At 36.0% G+C, this 19,909-nt stretch overlaps 1 protein-coding gene across 4 annotated transcripts in view; it reads right to left on the reverse strand.

Annotated features, from left to right (window-relative positions):
* Nucleotides 1–801: 801 nt before the first annotated feature.
* OSBPL6 (oxysterol binding protein like 6) overlaps nucleotides 802–19,909 on the reverse strand; it is a 108,835-nt gene continuing 89,727 nt past the window's right edge. For all 4 annotated transcript variants that reach the window (XM_055719109.1, XM_055719108.1, XM_055719106.1 and 1 more), the window contains 8 exons: nucleotides 18,050–18,187; nucleotides 17,642–17,705; nucleotides 16,956–17,034; nucleotides 15,527–15,671; nucleotides 14,273–14,417; nucleotides 13,119–13,245; nucleotides 12,410–12,532; nucleotides 802–11,469 (listed from right to left, as the gene is read on the reverse strand). In XM_055719109.1, the coding sequence (XP_055575084.1) occupies nucleotides 11,361–11,469; nucleotides 12,410–12,532; nucleotides 13,119–13,245; nucleotides 14,273–14,417; nucleotides 15,527–15,671; nucleotides 16,956–17,034; nucleotides 17,642–17,705; nucleotides 18,050–18,187 (930 nt within the window). In that variant the 3' untranslated portion in view covers nucleotides 802–11,360. The remainder of the gene's footprint in view (nucleotides 11,470–12,409; nucleotides 12,533–13,118; nucleotides 13,246–14,272; nucleotides 14,418–15,526; nucleotides 15,672–16,955; nucleotides 17,035–17,641; nucleotides 17,706–18,049; nucleotides 18,188–19,909) is intronic.

The raw sequence follows: 19,909 nt of genomic DNA on the forward strand, positions 1-19,909 counted from the left end.
ACACAAGAAAGCAAGCATTGCTATTCATGTTTTCCCTTCCTTTGCTGTTGCTTCCACTCAGGCAATATTCCAGACTGTTTGAACACTTGTTCTTTTTACAATGCCAAAAACCAGCAAAAAACTTAATTTCTCCTCCAAACCAAATTCTTGTTTTCTATTATGCTTTCATTCTAAATAAAATGTAATTAAGGGCTGAACAACTGACAAGAACAAATAATGGAAAAATCCCATGTACTGTTATTTTTCCAAGATGCCGGAAGGGGTGGGTGTCAAATAATAATATTTTTTTTCCATTTCCACACCTCTTTTTTCAATTCTATTAGAGAACATCAGGAACCATTTTCCCTACACCTTCTCAAAAAACTTAAGAAACATACTGCAAGCTCTCTTTAATCATAAAGAGCAAGCTGAAGTGAAAAAAAAGCAAAAGGCTCTTACCAGCTGTAGCATGAAGATAAAACAGGGAACTGCCAAAAATAAAATTATCTTCCTTGAGACTGCAGTTGGTAGCTCCTGCCAGATTTAAAGAAACTGCACAGAAAATCACATGGGAAAAGTTTTATAAAAATAATCCTGCAGCTGGAAAAGGTTAGAAAGGAAGAGGATGATGCTAGTGAGAAGCCGCTGTTTCAAAGCTATTGCTGCCACTATCACCCACCTCTCCAAAATCAATCTGTACAACATATATTAAGAATTTTATGATTAATAGTCAATTCACTTAACTAGTTACAAACTGTTCATTCAAGAACCATACTCTAAAGTGTTCCTTACATTAATAAATCAGAACACAGATGACAGCAGTTTAAACAGTGTACATTGAGATTTATTAGAACAAGCACTAATAGCAGCAGTGTACAGAGTGATGGAGACAATGTACTGTATGCACTGAACAATAATAATTTTACAATTGCACTTCTTCAGAGATCTATTAGAAAATGCTTTTCAGTAAACAGTTTCCCAAATCTAGCATTGTTTGGATTTGCCTCTGAGGAAAAAAATACAAAAAATATGCTTTTTTTTTTTGGTAAGGCATTAGCAACATTCATTGGCAGGCTAAACAAGTCATTTGTACATGCATTATCCAATTACATTGCAACAGGTAAAAGAACATCATGTTTCCTCAAAAACTAGAATTGTGTGTGTGTTTTTTAGACACAATATCCTGGTAAATCCAGCTCAGCCTGAAGGAAACAGATGACATCTTTTGTTACATTTTAGAGCACAACACAAATTATAGCATAGCCAAGTTCACCTTTATTTTCTACCAGAAGCTGTAGGATCTCCCTCAGTTGGAGTTGGTATTATGGGTATTGTGTATACCACATCCATCACTGGAATAAAGTCTTAATTAAATTATTTTCTTTTGTTTACTATACCCCCCCAGCTGCCACCTCCCTGAATCATGTGGCCAAAAGATGCTTGACTGTAATCAACATTAACTACTGTATGAGCCTGTTTTTTATTGCATGAGAGGTAGTCAGCATGAGGCCTCATCTGCATTCTGTACTACTACAACAGTATGTTCAAAACCAACTCACAAGTGCAAAGACACAGAATAACTGTTGCAGCTGCATTGTGTGGGAACTTAAAACTGGTTGTCTTACTGCTCCTTCCTGGCTAGGTTCAATCTCTGAAGCAGCCAGAGAACTTGATATGCCAAAAAAAAAGCAATTCTATTTATGTGCTATAGCCCAGAAGGAGAGAGTGGAGACACTTTCTCACATTCATGCTTTTCTAGGCTGAGATTAGGAGCATGCTTTTGGTTAGCCACCCCCCTTCTTTGCAAATCAGAAAAAAGGATTCTTACAGTTAAGCTTGCCAGAGTGAGACATAATATGATGAATTGTCATTGAGTTAATCTCCTGTTCATTCTTCCAAACATCACACATAATTGAGCTTTGCAGACACACAAAGTTAACTGGGTTTTAAATACTAAAAGCCCCAGAATAAGGTCCCAAAATGTGAGTCAAAGGAAAGTCAAATATATTGCTCAGATGGGCAAGCAGTCAAACCAGCTGTATTTCACACATTTATCTTCCACAAGACAGTGCACACATTCAAAATTAAGCTTAAGTGTAACTAGTTGAATACCTAGGCTTGACTGTACATTAGGCCTACAGCTGAAATACATTTGGGCAGCTAGATCATCCACTCACCTGGAAGTTCAGAGTTCAATGGAGTACCAACAGCAGCTCAGCCTCATCTGCATAGGTGGTCATTTGTTTAAGCATGTAGGATTTTAAATTCATGTACTATAAAGCCTGGTGTAAACAGGAACATAGTTTTGATTTCTTAGGAATGTCACCGTTCAGCCTTTTTATTTGAACTTTAGTACCTACATCTTTTAAACTGAATTCAATGACGGTCTGCAATGTTTATGCTAAGTACCTATTGATGCCTGTGCAAGATCAGAGTCCAAGCAGATGAAACCGAAAAGAAATCTGATATGCATTGCTGATTACCTCTTGCATGTGAAATTAAAGTCTATAGATTTGGAATATACAAATTATATCCTACCTGTGTTATTCCTCAGTTGTTGACGCACAGTAACTGTAAGCAATAAAATTGTTTTTACAGGCACAGTTACAGCCAATATTTGGAGTCAGAATTAATAAGATGTAAAGAAAAATCATCCTGAAAGATATTCCAGACTTGTGAATAGTCAAGCACAAATGAATGCATTTGCAGGAAAGCAATCAAGATCAATCAAAAATTTTTTTTAGATGTTGCATTACTGAATGTACTATGAAGGACCAAACTTGCACATTTAAAGTTTGCAATACTTTAAGTAGTTTATACAATTTTCAAAACAAATATTTTCAAATCAATTTTCTATTGAGTTATTTAGAAATTATGGTACTGACTTTTTTTCCCAGTATCATTTTCTTCTTCATCTCATTGGGGAAGTCCACAGTGAACTTCTGAGCATTAAATCAAGGGTGCTGCAGATGAGGTTTAGTACTACAGTGATCAAAAAGAATGCCTTCTGCAACATTTGGGTAGCTGGATACATAAATGCTTCTTATTTTCTTTCTTTCCCTTAAGTAATTGTTTTCTGTTGCTTTCAAACAACAGAAAAAATTGTCTGGTGCATCTAGGAACAGAGACCCTTTCTAGTTACACTCTGTTATTTCCCTCTGAAACAGACACTGTCTACCCAGTATTCAAAAGTCGCACTGGCTCTATACGTTAGACTTCTAGAAAGCAACTATTTGACTTTAAAATTTATCTTCAAAACTGTGAAACAAGTTTCTGTATACCTTTCTAGCGAACATAACAGCATAATCACAGTGGAAAGACTCTGAGGACCTCTTTTTACAAGTATGCTACATAAAGAGATGTACAAGAAATCAGATTTGGGGTCCTTCTGTAGAATGAGCACAGGGATATGGGCAATCAGCAAAGAATGCTCTTTTAGCTATTTAGGTTTTGACATTTTGGCCTGCTAAGGATATGGTGCAGGGCTGTTTCCCATCTGAAACTAAAGGCTGTTAAAAGCAAAGAAGCTCAGTAAGGCAATGTAAAATAGACAACTAATCTAAACCTTACCCTTTTAATGGCATTCTCAGAGCCTGAGCAAGGTATAAATACTAAAGCTTACTACATTTCATACATGTGCGTATGTGATCTGATCTCACAAAAAATGTGTGACATTATTCCCAATTCATATTAACTTTGTGCAAAAATGAGACAAAATGCAGAATTCTTTGCTCTTGAAATACTGAGAATTCATAATTCACCAGACAGTTAATTATACAAAGGAAAGTAGATAAAGACCCAAAGCAGAGTCTTGCTACTGGTTACAACAAAAAAACCCAAAAACCTAATATCCTAATACAGAACTATCATAATGATCTCTCTGGACACCATGGTAGTTTAATTTTATGATGGCTTTCTACGTGCTAAATAAAGTATCCTCTTCAGACATCTAGCAGCAACAGATAAAGAACAAGAAGTTTGCTATGCATTTTGGTGAAGGAAATATTTCTGACATCAGATGCTAGCAGCTTGATTTCTTACTTATTATATAGTAAATAACATAGAGATAAATCAATATACAAAGAAGAATCCCATCCAGAAAAGCCCACTGATACTTCTTTTTGGTCTAAGGATGAAATTTTAGTGATTAAGCACTGTAGGTCCACTCTGCTCTGAGAGCTGGAGATTTAGCAAGATCTGAGCATTAGGTGCAAGCCAGAAGCCCTCATGTCCGTGGAGTTCCAAACATTGTTTAATTTTTAAAACTCAGACTTCATATGTAATTAATTCTTAGTGAGGAATGAATGTTTGAAAATAATTAGTTTAGAAATAATTATAAAGGAATGAAAGCAATGCTTTTGCTAATCAGAGCAAAAGCTTAACTAAGTTAGAAGTTGCTGTCTCTGCATTTATGCCTCCATACCAAAATACACTCATCAGCATTTATTTCTCAGTTCTTAGCAAGGTCTTGTTTGAGACTTAGCTGAAAATAAAATTTACTGTGATCTGGATTTTTATAGTGTATTTCAACCCCTAAAGAATACCAGTAGCACTTATTTCAAGAACTAAATAGACCTAATTTCTAACCTCAAATTGGAACAATAATTCTCAATGTTGACTTCAAGATAGGTGACAAAGCAAGTTTAATATATTTATGTATAATTTTATTATTGGTGATCCAATCTGAAAATATTGTCTAAAATATTAAGCAAATACAAAGATAATTGAAGATCTCATCTGTATTTGTTGAACAGTTAAAGAAGTTATCTTGAATTTTCCTTTGCCTGGAAAATACTGAGGATTAAACATATTAATTTTGTTAACATTACTGTAATAGTCCTTGTTCAGGTGAATTTAACAAAGGAAGACAGAGCATTGTATTGAGCACATGACTACTAGAAAAGAAATCTGAGTTTGCAATCTTGACTCACACTGATTGTCCCCAGTGAACCTGACAAATCAACCCCTGGGCCACAAGTGCAATCATAAATAGTAATGCAACTTCAGAAAAAGATGTTCCATGTGTGGATACACTGACTGGCACAATGAGTGAGTAACTCAATGGAGAATAGTTCTGGCTGAATATTCATCACTCTGTGTGCTGCTCTTGTATAGCACTTACGTCATTTTGATGCTCAAGGTATAAAAGATGTCACCCACTTCTGATTATTTGAAGCAATCTCCTCACCTATTCCCTTTTTGCATCTCTAATGTTATGGACCAGCAGCATTCTGCACTAACATAACATCCCTCTTTCATTAATGGAGATCGTTAAAAGCAGCAGTCAATGGGGAAATACATTTTACTGTTTCATAGGAGACAACATCTGGATCGTTGCTCCAGGAGTACAAATAAGTAGCTTTACCATACTTCAATGAATTATTCATAGGTCAAGACAATATATTACACACTGCTGACTATATATTCATGGTTTCCTTATTCATAAAATACGTAACTTTTTTTGTCCACATTACCAACACACCTTCAGCCAAATGCTGGCTACAGTCATTTTTATTTATAAAAGAAATATAACCTTCCCTTTACCTTCAGAAGTAATTCTGAGGAAATATCACCAGTCTTCCCTTTTTTCATGCTGTCATGGATCAGTGGAAAGAAAAATGGTATTAAGATAACTTGCCTGAAACGGCTTCAGCAGCTCTGCTGACATTTTAATTCATAAAAGTTAGAAAACTTTCTATTTTGTTACACCTGTGCCACTGACAGAGTGGCTGACTGTTTTACTGTCGTCCATTGTAGTCTCTCCCTCCCTTTTCTGAGGTTTGTCAAAGATAGCAAAGAATGGGAAAAAAATTAAAGATGAGTTTGTAATACCACAAAACTTGACAAAGGAGGACATGAGTATATAAAACACATACAAGTATATTTCTATCACTTTTAAAAACTGCAAGATACCATATAAAAATCCTTTTATAAAGAGGCATTTCAGTTTAGTGGAAGAAAGACATAGCTTACACCAAAGCTAATGAATGAAGGTGGTTTACATTCCCTAGTTTAAAAAGCAAATAACATATTTGCTTTTGTAAGTAGACTCCTTAAAATATATAATACAAACATAAAATAAATTGCTGTAAATAAGCCATTTCTCTGAGCTTACTGAAATTTGCAACGTTCTTGTGGGTGCCATTCACTGTTCTAATGGAGTTCTGTGAGACAGCCTCCCCAGGAGTAATTAAACCTTTATTAACATTAGTCTAGATTCTTCTGTTAAAAACAAAAAGAGGAAAAAAAATAAACCCACAAAAGGCCTTTCTCCATGAAACAACCAAAATTATAATAAAAATCACAAGGGATGGTAAAGTAGAAAATTATATTACTTTTTATACTAAATATACTTCTGCAATTTTGAGCACATTAACAAAAAAACGTAGTTGCCACCATATCCCTTCCTACCTCAAGTTCTATCAATATAAGCTGTAAGAAAAGAGCAAATACAGGTTTTGTAAAATGTTGATGACTGCTGCTTAATGACATACATGAAGAAGACCCAAGATAGTATTTGCAGCTCCACTAGCTGCCCAGGTAAGTGGTTACGACACTTTTAGCTTTCTCCCAGGTCTTTGTATAACACAAGGTGACCAGTGAGGCCATTCCAGTGTTTCTTACACATTTCTGTCAATATTAACATTTTTCCCACAGCTGGACCAAACTCTCTAACTTAACACCTCCTGTCATTTCAGCATGTGAACACCAATACCCTTTCCTTTCAGGTGGATTTAATCTGAAAACTCCTTTACTTCCATTACGCAGCTCCAGCATTAGTCATGACGTCTACACTACAGTTAATTCCTCAGATTATGACTGCAGCCAACAGCACATTAAACAGCTAGTGTTTATCTCTGCACCAGGCAATATTCAAAACCCTATAAAACAAGGAGACCACACAAATCTTCCCTATACAATCAGAGCTCAGCTAATCAAAGCAAGTTCTGCAAAACTCAGAGAGAATTGGCATATTCAGCCCTCTTGGTTATTTTGTGCAAGTGCAAGTGAACCTCTCCTCCCTTCCAGGGTATTCCTAGACTTGGATTTTTGAGAAAAACTCTACAAGCAAGACTGCATTGTGCTGGGCTCCACTCTGTCTGGTTTGATGGTGAGAAAATCCCATGATACCCATGGGAAACAGAGGGCATGGCCCACATACTAGCTCCTCACCAGGAGCCCATCAGCACAGGATCGGTGCTGGCTTCTAGTATGCTTTAAGGTTTGTGCAACTTGCTTCCATAAAGCTCTGACAGTGTTCAGTAAGGAATTTAAGGGCAGTATCTTTCAAAATTGTGTCATGTATATGTACTGCAATACTTGACACATGCCTAGCATGTGCTATTTAAATAAACCCCACAAATGCCATACAAACCAGAAGTTCAAAATAAGACCAAAAAAAAAGGTAACATTATTTGTGAGATGAAAAGAGTGTTATAGTAGGGAGTTCACTTTTAAAGCCAAACACAAAAAAAGTTTATTTCATGCAACTTACATCTGTCTAAAATTAGAATAAGTGTATAGATGACTTTTTAATCACAGTGATACTGTACAAAAATCAACTCATATGCAAATTTTATCTCCCAGTGAGATAACAATTTCTAATATGCCAAAAAATCTACCACCTTATTAATACAGATCTAGAAGTGGAATTAAGCTATTTAAGTCTTTAGAAGACATTACATTTGATGAAAATAGCTATTATGACCCTATTATATCTGCAGTATCAAAACAGGGAACAAATTAATGTACACTTTTGAAATATTAATGGAAAGTACAGTTCACTATTGTGAAACTAAAGCATAAGGATTGTGTATTTTATACAGAAGTGTTTTAGAGAAAACACAGGAAAAAGCAAAGGACATGTCTTTGTAGGGAAAGTTAGAACAAATTTTTTAAAGGTTTTAAATGTCAAATTCTTTGCACTGATTTTCATCACATACCAAACCCATAGCAGTTAAATCTACTGAGTTGATAAGTATTTTTCATGCTTTCCAAGAGGAAATACTGCCTAGATGAATGAGGTGGGCTGAAAACTGCCCGAATCCCCAGGCTTGAAGGGCGCTGATCAATAGCTTACACCCCACTGGCAGCCAGCAATGAGGACTGCCCTGCAGGGGTCAATTTTGTGGCCCATGTCAATCAGTGTCTCACCATTGACCTGGGCAAGGACAGAGACCATATATTAACAAGTTTGCAGATGACATTAAGTTAAGAGGACAAGATGGCATGCCAAATGGCAGAGTTTTAATCTGAAAGGACATCGCTCTGCTTGAGGACTGGGCCAGAAGATGCTTCATGAGGTTCCACAGAAGTGCAAAGGTCTGCACCTGTGGCAGAAAAAGCCCACGTGCTGGGAAGAGACGGCCAAGCAGCAGCCCTGCTGAAAAGCAGCAGGCACTTACAATGCATGCCAGCGTGCAAAGGAGTTCCCATCGCAACATGGGAAACACCATTCTGTGCTACACTGGCAGGGAATGTGGAAAGCCTGTAATCCCCTGTGACTCGGTGCCGGTAAAATTTCACAGGTTGTCTAAAAATTATAATTTGGATAGAAGCCCCCAGACCTATCCTCTGTTAACTCATTCTCCTTAGAAACAGCACAAAATATGCCACAATGTCCCCCAAGGCTATAGGAAAAATTTAATAAAAGATTTTGCACAGAATCCAGATAATTCTGCACTATAATTGCTTTATGGTACATCTGCTAGCACTTTTCAATTTCTGCTAAAGACTGCAAATATTTTGTGATGCATTGTTTTCTGTTTCTTTACTTACTAATTAACTAATTTAACATTCAGTAGGCTTTAAAACTGCCTTCAATAGAAAGGTTTAGTGTATCATAGACTTTTAAAATTTCTAAAAATATTGGTTTTTTTTCAGTGAGTGTCCAATCAGCAATTGTAAAAAATAATTAAATCAGTGATAGCATCTTTAGTGTTCACCAGGTTTCAGTTTGCACTGTAAGTAGTTGCATTCACAAAGCATTAGCAGAACACTGTAAAATTAAAGACCTTATTTCTGTATTTAAATTAAAAGCCAATTTTCAAAAAAAATTTGAGGACATGCAGTTTCTGTCCCTCACATGTACTTGCAGTCATACACACACAATGCTTTCTAATATCACGGTGAACTGCACAAAAGACTGGAGCATGAGGTGGGCAAATGTTTAATAATGTTGTTTCTAAGGAAAGTGACACAGAATAATTGCTGTTTTGCACACAATGTGCCAATTTGATTCATACTGCAATGTCATTAAAGCAAGTATGATGAAGTTAACCAAGTATGATTAAAAAACAAATTTTGATATATTTCCATTTTCTTATAATAACAATTGCAGAACAAAAAAAAAATCAGGGTAAGTTAAACTAGGGAAGAAAAATACAGCATTCTTTGAATAACTCAAAATTTGCTTTGGAAGAAATCCTGTTAATCTGCACACAGGTTTTTTTATACCAAATATTCATAAGCAATCCATGAGCATTCAGAATTCTTAACAAGTCTACTTAATATTTTCTATAGGTTTTCATAGATCTTCCTGATAACAGAACTGTGTGAAGAAATCTGAATTCAATAGTAGCTAGTTGCTCTGCCAGTTGCTTTGTCATACAAACAAGGGGGAGAACTAAATGCATATTAAATAAAGTAATCTCAGTTCTGTAGGGACCTGATTGCAAAAGGAAGAAGAAGGTGGAGAACTAGGTATGTGTGGTAATCTACTGAGAACTGTTCAAGCAGCTCTGCTGGCAGGATCACATACCTATTTCATCATTTTTTTAGGTCTCAGTACTGGAATCAACCTCAAACAGAAAAATTCAAGTGCGCTATGTATGCCATGTACGTATTGAAAAAAATACAGTGTACATGCATGAAATCTAACCTATCATCAGTGCCTGGATCTCTAATACACGCATAAACGGAAGACTAGATCATACCATATGGAACGCAGTTTTTACCTAATAAAATTATTTTTTCCTTTCATTAAAATCTGCTCTCCTACTGTTTAATGTTTCAGAGATTTTCAAATAGAAAGTGCCAAGCCTTCTCCCACATATATTAACTGAGACTTAACAACACCTAAGAGACTTGTTCTTAACCAAAAATATAGAATCACTTTATGAAAAACTGTAAAATATAATTTTGCACAAAAGCTATTCTGGCAACACAAGAAGTAGTTGTTAGCTACAACGCATGGGAGCCTCTGCCATACTATCAAATATAAATTTAGATTAAAAAAGTGGATGAGGAAAAAACAGAGCCAGTAAAGTAAACCTTGTGGCAGAAAATAGTTGCATTTACAGTACTATTCAGTTTCTGGAGAGAAGCCAGTGAGACCTTCCCATGAAATCTTTCTGTGTTTTCAACACTGTTGCAAAGCTTCAGGGAATTCTAGTTGTATAAACAGTTATGGGGAAATGAGATTCACTGTGAGACTATGTCCAGCCATGGTAAAAGTGATGATTGCATCTTGGCATCAGTCATTTAAATTATGAACTTTCTGACTAGCAATTTATATGCATTTATCAAAATTGTCTCAAATTCAACCATTTAGCAGTTTCTTTTCAGTCTGATTACACAGTCAGCTTCCCAAAGGTAAAGCATGTACAGTTGATCTCATTCCTCTGAAATATAGTTAGATGTTTCGTTGTCTTTTGATTTTAAATAATGCAGGTTCTCCAATATTTATATCATGATAAAATTCTAGTGTTTTAAAAATCTGCCCTTCACACAAGCCTAAGCATACATATTTTAAAATTACTTACTGTACATCTTCATATTTTGTTTAAGGCATGAACAATGGCATATGAGTGGGAACAGCTTCCAGAAAAGCATATCTTTTTGACAAGGGCTAGTCCAAGCACATCACACCAAAGGACTAACCTGAAGCCAGAAATGACAGTGTTGTGACCCAAAAGTTTTTAACAAAAATAGGTTGAAACAAAATGGATTTTTTTTCTCTTTTTCATCCTTTTTTTTTTTTCCTCTTAATTTAAATTACATTACTTTTAATGTCTGTTTAAAGCACCGGTTGCAGTTCTGTGTTTACCGCCTCTTCCGAGTGACTTTGGATAACTCATCTGCTTCTTTTGCTCTGAATTTTCAGTGTATGAAACTTTAAAAGGTTTCTGGTTTGTTTGTGGTTTTTTTTTTTCTTTCTTTCTTTCTTTCTTTTTTTAATGGCTGCTGCAAAATTAAAAAGATCCAGAAGTGGTCAGGGGCCTGGTCTAATGCACTTTCAAAAGTCCGTTATAAAGATGAATATAAATGCGAGTGATAGGTTTTTCCATAGACCCACAAACCACGCTTAGCTATAAGAAACATATTGTGCATAGTTATTTTTTTCTTCAGAGTGATATGTTTACTAGATCTACATTCTCAGTCTACCAGAGTACGGGAATTTCTACTTTACTAAAGCCAGGATCCTTTCGTAGTTCCCAGTAGGTGTCATTGGTAACCCAGGCTTCTCTTTGATTAGCATCAATAACTTTTCTGTAGAAAGAAAAAAGAAAACAAAAAAAAGAAAAAAAGAGGAAAAAAAAGTTCTGACCATAGATCTCTGTTCTTATACAATATGAAATCAAATTCCATAACACTCTGATCTAATCCAATACTAAATCTGATTTCATATTTCTAATGGACACAAGAACCATCAGGGTTTTAAAAATCAAAATCAACCTCTAGCTGTGTCAAAAGTGGAAGGTTTTGAAAACAGCCAAGATTGCAGATCTGTTGTCTGATCTGTGTAAGCAGGTCTTAGAGCCATATAAAGCCTCTTTGGCCATTACAGATTCTGATGATGCGCAGTGGATCAATCATGAGATCTAGCTTGACGAATGCAAGCCTTTTATCATTTAATCATTTGTCTCCTCTGTATTTTGCTCATCTTCTACTACAAAACTGCATCAAGCATGTCCAGTGTTTTCACTTTTGATTCCTCATGCTAAGCATGAGGCTATCTGATATGACTATCACTTGTTTCAGAAAAATGCTTAATTAAAAACAAAAACAAAGACCCTCCACATTATTTATATAGACATTTTATAGAGAGTTATATATGTATGATGTTGTTATTCAGATCACTATTTATTACTTTGTTTATGCAATGACTTAAAACAATAATATAGTTAAATCTTAGAACCTAATATGCTTCTATTCCACTTCAGAATTCAAAAAACATTGGCCAAGGGGTGCAGCAGGATTGTACAGCTGTTGCCCATTGTGGGAAAATAATGTTTCAATTATGAAATTTTAAACTATGTATAAACTGCTTCAGGCAGAGATTAGGTAACTGATTTTTTTTCTTAAAATTGCCATTTTCCAGGCTTTCACAATTAACAGGCCTTGTTGGTGGTAATTCTTGTAGTACTTTGTCCAGTCATACTATAGAAAACACTTACTATTGCAATTAATATGAAGAGAATAGACTCACTTAAAAAATTTTGGTACATATTCAATGCTGTTTTCTTCCATGTACCGCCTCCGACCTCTCTGGAGTTCCTCTATTCTTTGCTTCTCAGATGCTGCTGCTTCTATATTTCCTTCTTCCAGAAGCCTGTAAGAATAAGAGCAGGTCCTATAGCAATCATACAGTGTCTAGAACAAGGAATTTTCTAGCACGAATCATCACATAAGACAAACAGAAGCCAAGCCTGTTATCTGCATTGTACTACTTTTAGGTCTAGTCATAACCTCATAAAATAAACTGAGATGTAACTGAGATGTGACTCCTTAGTTACATGTACCTGACCTATATATAGCCTAAGGCATACACTTTCTTTAGTAACTTCAGCATATCATGAACATTCAAGTACTGTGAATTGAGAACGAGGAGGGAATTAATGTTGCTTCCATTCACAGCAGAAAGCCATGACATTTCAGAGCCTGTCTTTCCAGTTTTGTTATGAGGAATCCTACCTCTGCCCAAGGATTGCACAGTTCTACTAAACCAACAAGATCCTTTCTACTTTCCCTCAACTGGGTAAAGCAGAAATTTGACTGCAATACTGAATATCTTCTCTTCTAGCAGAATCCTCCAAAGCTTAGTTTAGACTGTAGTGAAGGCACAGACAGAATTCAATACCCAGCCAAACCCAGCCCTAAAACCACCAAATATTAAGTGCATAAACAAGCATTCTTGCCTTTGATCTGGCCTGAATCGCGCATCTGTTGTAGGAAGAAGATCTTTCAGTAGAGGATCTAATTCATTGAGCTCAATAGCAAACCTCGTGAAGCCATAATAACGTTCATAATTGGTTGGCATGGAGCCTGTATGAGTATGTATGAGAAAGAAAAAAGCTTTTTAAACTATTACTCTAAATATGCAAGAGATTCATTTATTTATTAAATTATAACTGCAAAAATATTAATATATTTTACTCTTAGATGCAACTAAAAAGCACCAAAAGCTATTTTCTAGATGGAACGACATTCACTAAAAATTTCAACTGCTTATCCTGCAGAGGTTGTAATGTCATGCTAAGAATCAAAACGTTCATGATTCTCCTTCCTTTTTAAATAAAAATTACTGTTTTCAGAATTTTCGAGTTAAACATAGTTTCCTGTTCTCTGGAAAGTGGACTTATCAAATGTCTGTATAAAAGCTAACCTTAACTGATCTTCAGAGTTAATTCTGGAGTGTAATGCTCACTTGCAGACTGATTCAGCACTGTCCAACACCTTTAGCACTAACAGAAGTCAGAGCTGGTGTTGCAGAGAGTAGGGTGCAACGTAGGGTTTCAAATACTATCAATACAGAGTAGAGTTCAAAATATTAATGATATTGACAATTCCTGGATAATGACTCTGCATGTATGAAAGATACTATAGGTGCAAACGATGACTAATTCAACCTCAGTGCCTCTAATCAAGTAGAAAGTTGAAATCAGTTCCTGAAATCACAGAAGCTTGCCATCTCTGAAGTCCAATCCTTTAGGCTAATAAAGCATTAAGACAACAAACTCAGTAAATCGGCAGCTCCTGTTTGTTGAATTCAAAAAAGCTGTCCTGCTCTCCGTGAAAAGGCAGGCCTAGATATTAATTTTTTTATATATATTTTGTTCTTATGTTGACCCTAGTGCCCCAGAATATTTGACCAGCAGTCAGACTGAGATGTAGAAGACTATGCCCTTCCATTTACTGTTATTATAAACCCATGTAAATTCTTGGTTATTTGTCTAACCATAAAATTAATCTCCCAACAGTATTTTGAATATTTAAAATGATGGCCAAAACAGCTTTAAATAGTTTAGGGTTACACTACAGTGCCTGCCAGAGTTTATTACAACCTTCTTACCTGGTCTCCATATGCATTTGGCTGAAGGTGCAACCCCACAATAAAGGCCCTCATGCCACTTTCCAAAAAGGCGATGTACCACCTTCCCTTCTTGATCTATCACAACACCCTGGACCTCATTTACATTTGAATTCCAGTAGTTCACCTGCAAGTTTAACAAAGAATTAATAGTTCACACTGGTTTTTGCATTACCCATTACACCAATACATATACTGCATGAATGAATGTGGCACCAGCCATCCAAATTTTGTATCAGAACACCTCACCTGAACCCCTGAATATCAGAATTCAATATTCAGGTGATCTGAATATTAACTGATTTAGTATATGAGTAACTGAATAATTTGATACATGATTTTGGTATAAAGGTATTTCGATTATCTGCACATCTGGCAACTATATTGTTGTTTATTAACCCAAATCACAAAAAATTCAGCAAAATTGACACTTTGAAAGTTGCACGATCAGAGCCAGCTAACTCTCTTCTTTCCATATGGGAAATACTGAATATACCTGTACCCATAAGGGAATCCTTCAACAGGTGCTGCACACTACACTTTGCAGCAGGGGAGAGGTTCCGGCAGTATTACTTGTTATTTGTTGCCTTCTGTTTCTCTGTTTTGCTTTTCTTAGACATATTTATTTCTTACACCTTCCGCTACTGAGCCAGTTGCCCATTCTCAGAATCTACATCAAAATATTAATTTCAGATTTACAGTAACATACCATTGCTGATACTTTAATGGTATTGATGTATTTTGTTGCAATATGAAGACAAACTTAATTTTAGGGAAAATAATTGAGTTACATAGCTATACAGTGATCTGTTTTTATATATAGTCCTTTTCTAGATATTAAAATACTATAAACCAAAGCGGCATTATTTAATCTAAAGACATAAAATATTGACTGCCTAATTCCAGTAAAGGCAGAAGTAAAATGGCACAGAAGTGTACAATTATTTGCAATTTCATTGTGGTAATAGAAGAGAAATTTTGACATTTCATTTTTAACCAAAAACCAACAACAGTATAGCACGCAGCTATACAGCAAGGCAACACACTGATATCAGATGTTCAATGGAATAGTCATACTACTTAACATAGCACTCATCTGGCAATTTAGATGTTTACAAATGTTGATAAGACAAAACGTGGAATGTGGAATTCAGGAATACCGAAGAAACAGCTTGATGTATGCTTAAACTATACAGTTTTATGATTATATGATATGTATTAGATTACATATGTTACCTTGACAAATGTGAGTTTACAAATACAAACACTGCTTTTTGTGTTCCTGATAGTTATCTCTCCATAGTGTTCTATCCACCTCCTTCCACTAAGTATATTATGTATGCAAGTAGTGACTTTGTTCCAGACATAGTAGTCTCCATACCTAAGAACAGATTAACAAGTAGTTGGTAACATAAATTAGTCACGATCGTTACGGATAAAAAAGTAAACTGTAACTCCATTACCATAAATACAGGACCATATTCCTCAAAAACTTTTGAAACAATAGCTTAATTTAATAAAGCATTGGTTCTGGGTACATAACTAATCCTCCATAGAGGAGCTCACCTAAGCTCTAGATCAGAGAACCGAAGAACTGTGCTATGGGTCACAAATCAAAATATCATGAACTACCAAAGCCCTGCATGGTATATTCACTGTCCCTAGAGCATTAAGTGCTTTGGCCACAATTCCTTTAGGGGCAGGACAGTGACCCAAAGATCAACATTAGGTTGAACTGAGGCTAAAAGCAGACAATGTAATAAAATTACAAATAGAATAAACAAATACAGAAAGGAGATAACAGAAAGGAAGTAGGAAGCAGGAGCTCTGTGGTACGTTATCCCTTCCCCTCTGTAACTACTCAGAGTCAGAGCATCTCTATTGTCAAACAATGGAATAAAGTGAGGGAATTACATCATGCAAAGCACATTCTCCTTCAGAGCTGAGGGGCAAGCATGAAGACAGTAGACAAAGATGCTGTTGAGTACATTTACTTCAATTTCATGAGATGGATAAAGAGGTGGAGTGATGCCATACCATTACAGGCAGAAAGAAAGGCTGGCTGCAATATCCAGGAGCAGGACAAGTACTGCAAAAGCTGCAGACACATTTAAAGTATCCCCCTCTTGCCTACTCTCAGGATTTACAACTTGCAACTAGTCTTACCTGTGGGGAAACAACTTCTTCTTACTACTCTGTCAACATCTGAAGAACACATTTTGGCTTATCTACATATTGAAAAATGACCTTACACTGTTACTAGTGGTTGTTCTGAGGGAACACTTAGCAGTATTGATAGCCTTAGTAAGGACAGTACTAGCTGCTGACAGTCCTGTATTGCAGTCTTGTTCTGAGCAGTTGATCACTACTGTACATGTAAAACTCGGGTTGTCACTCCTAAAACATTTCTATCCTCCTCTGTCTATCGCTTTCTAGAGACTTTATATATTTTTCCTCCAAAAACCCAAATGGATCTTCAGGCTCAAAAATGCTTTAGTATAGCCACCTGTATACTAAGGCAAGATGTGAGCTACACACTAACTCTCACCAGTACCATTCATGGGATGTCTGCATACACTTCCCACCCCATTCATGAGGCGTAACAGATTAGATTGCAACAAATAAATAAAATGTGAAATAAAAAGGAAATAGGACAGTAGCTTACTTTGGAAGAGTCACATTCAAGGTTCCAACTGGTAGAATTTCCATTGATTTCCCCCAGAATTTGTTTTTCCACCTGATATCTGAATATAATAGTGAAAGATTTACAAAACTGGAAAGACCAAACTTTACCCCCTTGCAGTGATCTGTGTGGCACAAGATGATCTATGCTAGACCATCCAGTTTAAAAAGGACAGTATGAGGTTGCCATGAAGATACAAAAGAACAAAAAAAAAAAAAACTAGAAAATTACATTAGGTCAGCAAAACTAAAGATATGTTTCATTTTCTTCTAGGAGTCACGCCTGTGCTACATAATTGTCAAATCTCTCATGAAAACACTCAATACAAATTAAAGGCATATGCCAGCAGATAGAAGAAAAGAAAGCTGCTTGTTCAGCTGTGTAAAAAGAACTGCTTGTGTTTGTAAAAAATATTAATTTTCCTGGTAAACGAACTTCTAAGTGGAAAAGCATAAACAGACTGCAAGTGACAAGGGAAGTTGTAACATGTCTGCTCACTCTTACTGAGAATTTGGACTGAAATATTTCAGATCAGTTTGTACTATGTTACTACAGAAAGAATAAGTATAGAAATTTTTAGTAAGTTCCAAATGCAAAGCTCAGCTTGTACAAAGTTTTTACTTGCTAATAAAAAAATAAGAGTGTATGCTTTTGAATTAAAAATATACCTTGCCAAAACACAAAATTCTTCGATTCACAGTGACAGGCTGAAATGGGAGGATGGTGGCTAACCTGAAAAACAGTTTGGCTAAGTTAAAACAAATCATTTTCCTTTCTAAGACAATACAATTTTTACTGCAATATGAAAGTAATAAATAGCTATTAGCCTATGTTGCTATGAAAACAGATGCAACCCAAGTTTGTACTTAAAATGTTATGTACTTAAAACAACTCCTTATAACTACTATAAAAATATATACCTTCTACCATTTAATGAAATTCACTCATACTAACATTTCTTTACTACTAAAAAAGCAAACTATTCTAACTAGAAAAAAAACCCCAAGATTATTCTATAAAAAAAAAGAAACCAAAATCTGAATTTAAACAAGTGTCTATCCAGAAATATGCTTTACCTGCTCTGAGAAAAATCGAAACCCTTTGTCTTCTCTAATACATTCATAAGTTTCACCAAGCACTGGATTAAATGGCTTGCTTCCTGCTCTAAAGTATGTAGAGGCATAGCCTGATGCTGCAAAAGCAGCTATGAGAACCTGTGAAAATACAAACAGGAACGAAAGTGAGAATAGGCAGAGATTCTTGTGTATATGCCATCACTATATGATATCACACAACTCACTCCACTCAGAGTGAAATCTGGGTTAATGAAGCATGCCTCAGAGTGAAGCCATGCAACCCAAACAGAAGCAGTATAAACTGTTATTTCTTTAGTTGATACAATTTATTTTTCTTCATGGCCTCAGTCAGTCTCTTTCAATGGTCCCCTACAATAACAATCTGCACAATATACTGTTTTTCCACCTTTAACCAGGCTTATCATTAATAATCTAAAACACAGAACCAGCTCTACTCTATGCTACTGGTGACTAAATATTATATGACTACTTCAATGATAAGATTGCATACCATTTTCCTATGGGAACTATTTTATTTAGTGCCAAACATAAACAGCTCTCACTCAGGATGTCCTTAATCATGAGTTATCTCAGGATCTTCCATGCACGTACCACCCTATCAGCCCCCTTGTCTACATGTACAACCAAAACTCAGGAATCTCTAAACCAGGCCTAGCTGGGAGTAATAAACTAAATGACATGCCACAGTAATTTAGATTGCAGCTCCCTTTAGCAGAGTTTAAAAAATCACAACAGGCACTCAAGACATCCAAACAAAGCTTCAGTAAAGCAATACAGGGATAAAAATCTCTCAGCTGTGGATAATCTGCTAACAGCAGGCTGAACCTTAACCACATCCCACTCCCCTCATACTAGCAAGGATGCAACATTCATGTGAGCTTTCACATGCTTTGTTTTCTTCGAACAGTGTAATGGGTGCTCCATTCTTTATTAATTTCATATTATTCATAAGTGCAGCATCAACAGAATTAACGTTCTCCAAGAGCTTTTCTTCAACAGTAAAAACCTTCATTCTTCCAAAATCTGCTTCATGAATTTAACTATAAGACACTATAGAGAAATGAGGGTGTTTATCCTTATGATATATATCTATTCTTATGATATATAGAGCAATGAAAAGAAAAAAGTTTTTCCTATTTTTGGATACTTATTTAAGATAGCAACGTCCTGATTTTTCAAAGAATGGTGACAAAGCAGGTAACATATTCACAGCACTGCTACCACTGATGCTTTGGATATTCAGCACTTCTGTAAGGTAGTCCCACATGTCTCAGTGTGGGTGTGCGATTCATATTTTTAAGGTGCTTGTAATTTGGCTTGTATCCCCAGTATTGCAGTAGATATCTGTAGATATCTGTAGCAGAGAAAGGGATTGAATCCACATTTCCAAGGAAGCTTTCGGTTGCACTGTGGCTTTTCCTTTCTGAACTCTCCTGACTCCTTCAATACTCACCTTCCAAGCTTTTCAACAAAGGAGGCAGAGTCCTACAGCCAACAGGCTGCTTTATTCAGTACAATCCTGCCCAGTTCTTACAGGGTCTCCCTTTTGTGAGGGACATAAAGACTCTTGTAGGAAAACAGCATGTCATGATAAATAATCCAACCCCCTGTATCATAAGGTAGGTCCAACGTCTTCAGTGACAAGGAAAAAATACCAATGTTTAGGACCCCTCACTCTCCTGCAGGCCACATGAACATGGCAGTTCATGGACCTGAGCATGTGGTCATATGACAGCCCCAGGCAACTTCTCTTCTCCCAGTTAACCACAGCGCTGCCAACCCATACCAGGGAACAGTAGATATGTTCAGCAAGAACACTGCCAACTTTCCCCTAACAGC

Source organism: Falco cherrug, chromosome 8, assembly GCF_023634085.1.
Source record: "Falco cherrug isolate bFalChe1 chromosome 8, bFalChe1.pri, whole genome shotgun sequence".
NCBI classification, from domain to species: Eukaryota; Metazoa; Chordata; class Aves; order Falconiformes; family Falconidae; genus Falco; species Falco cherrug.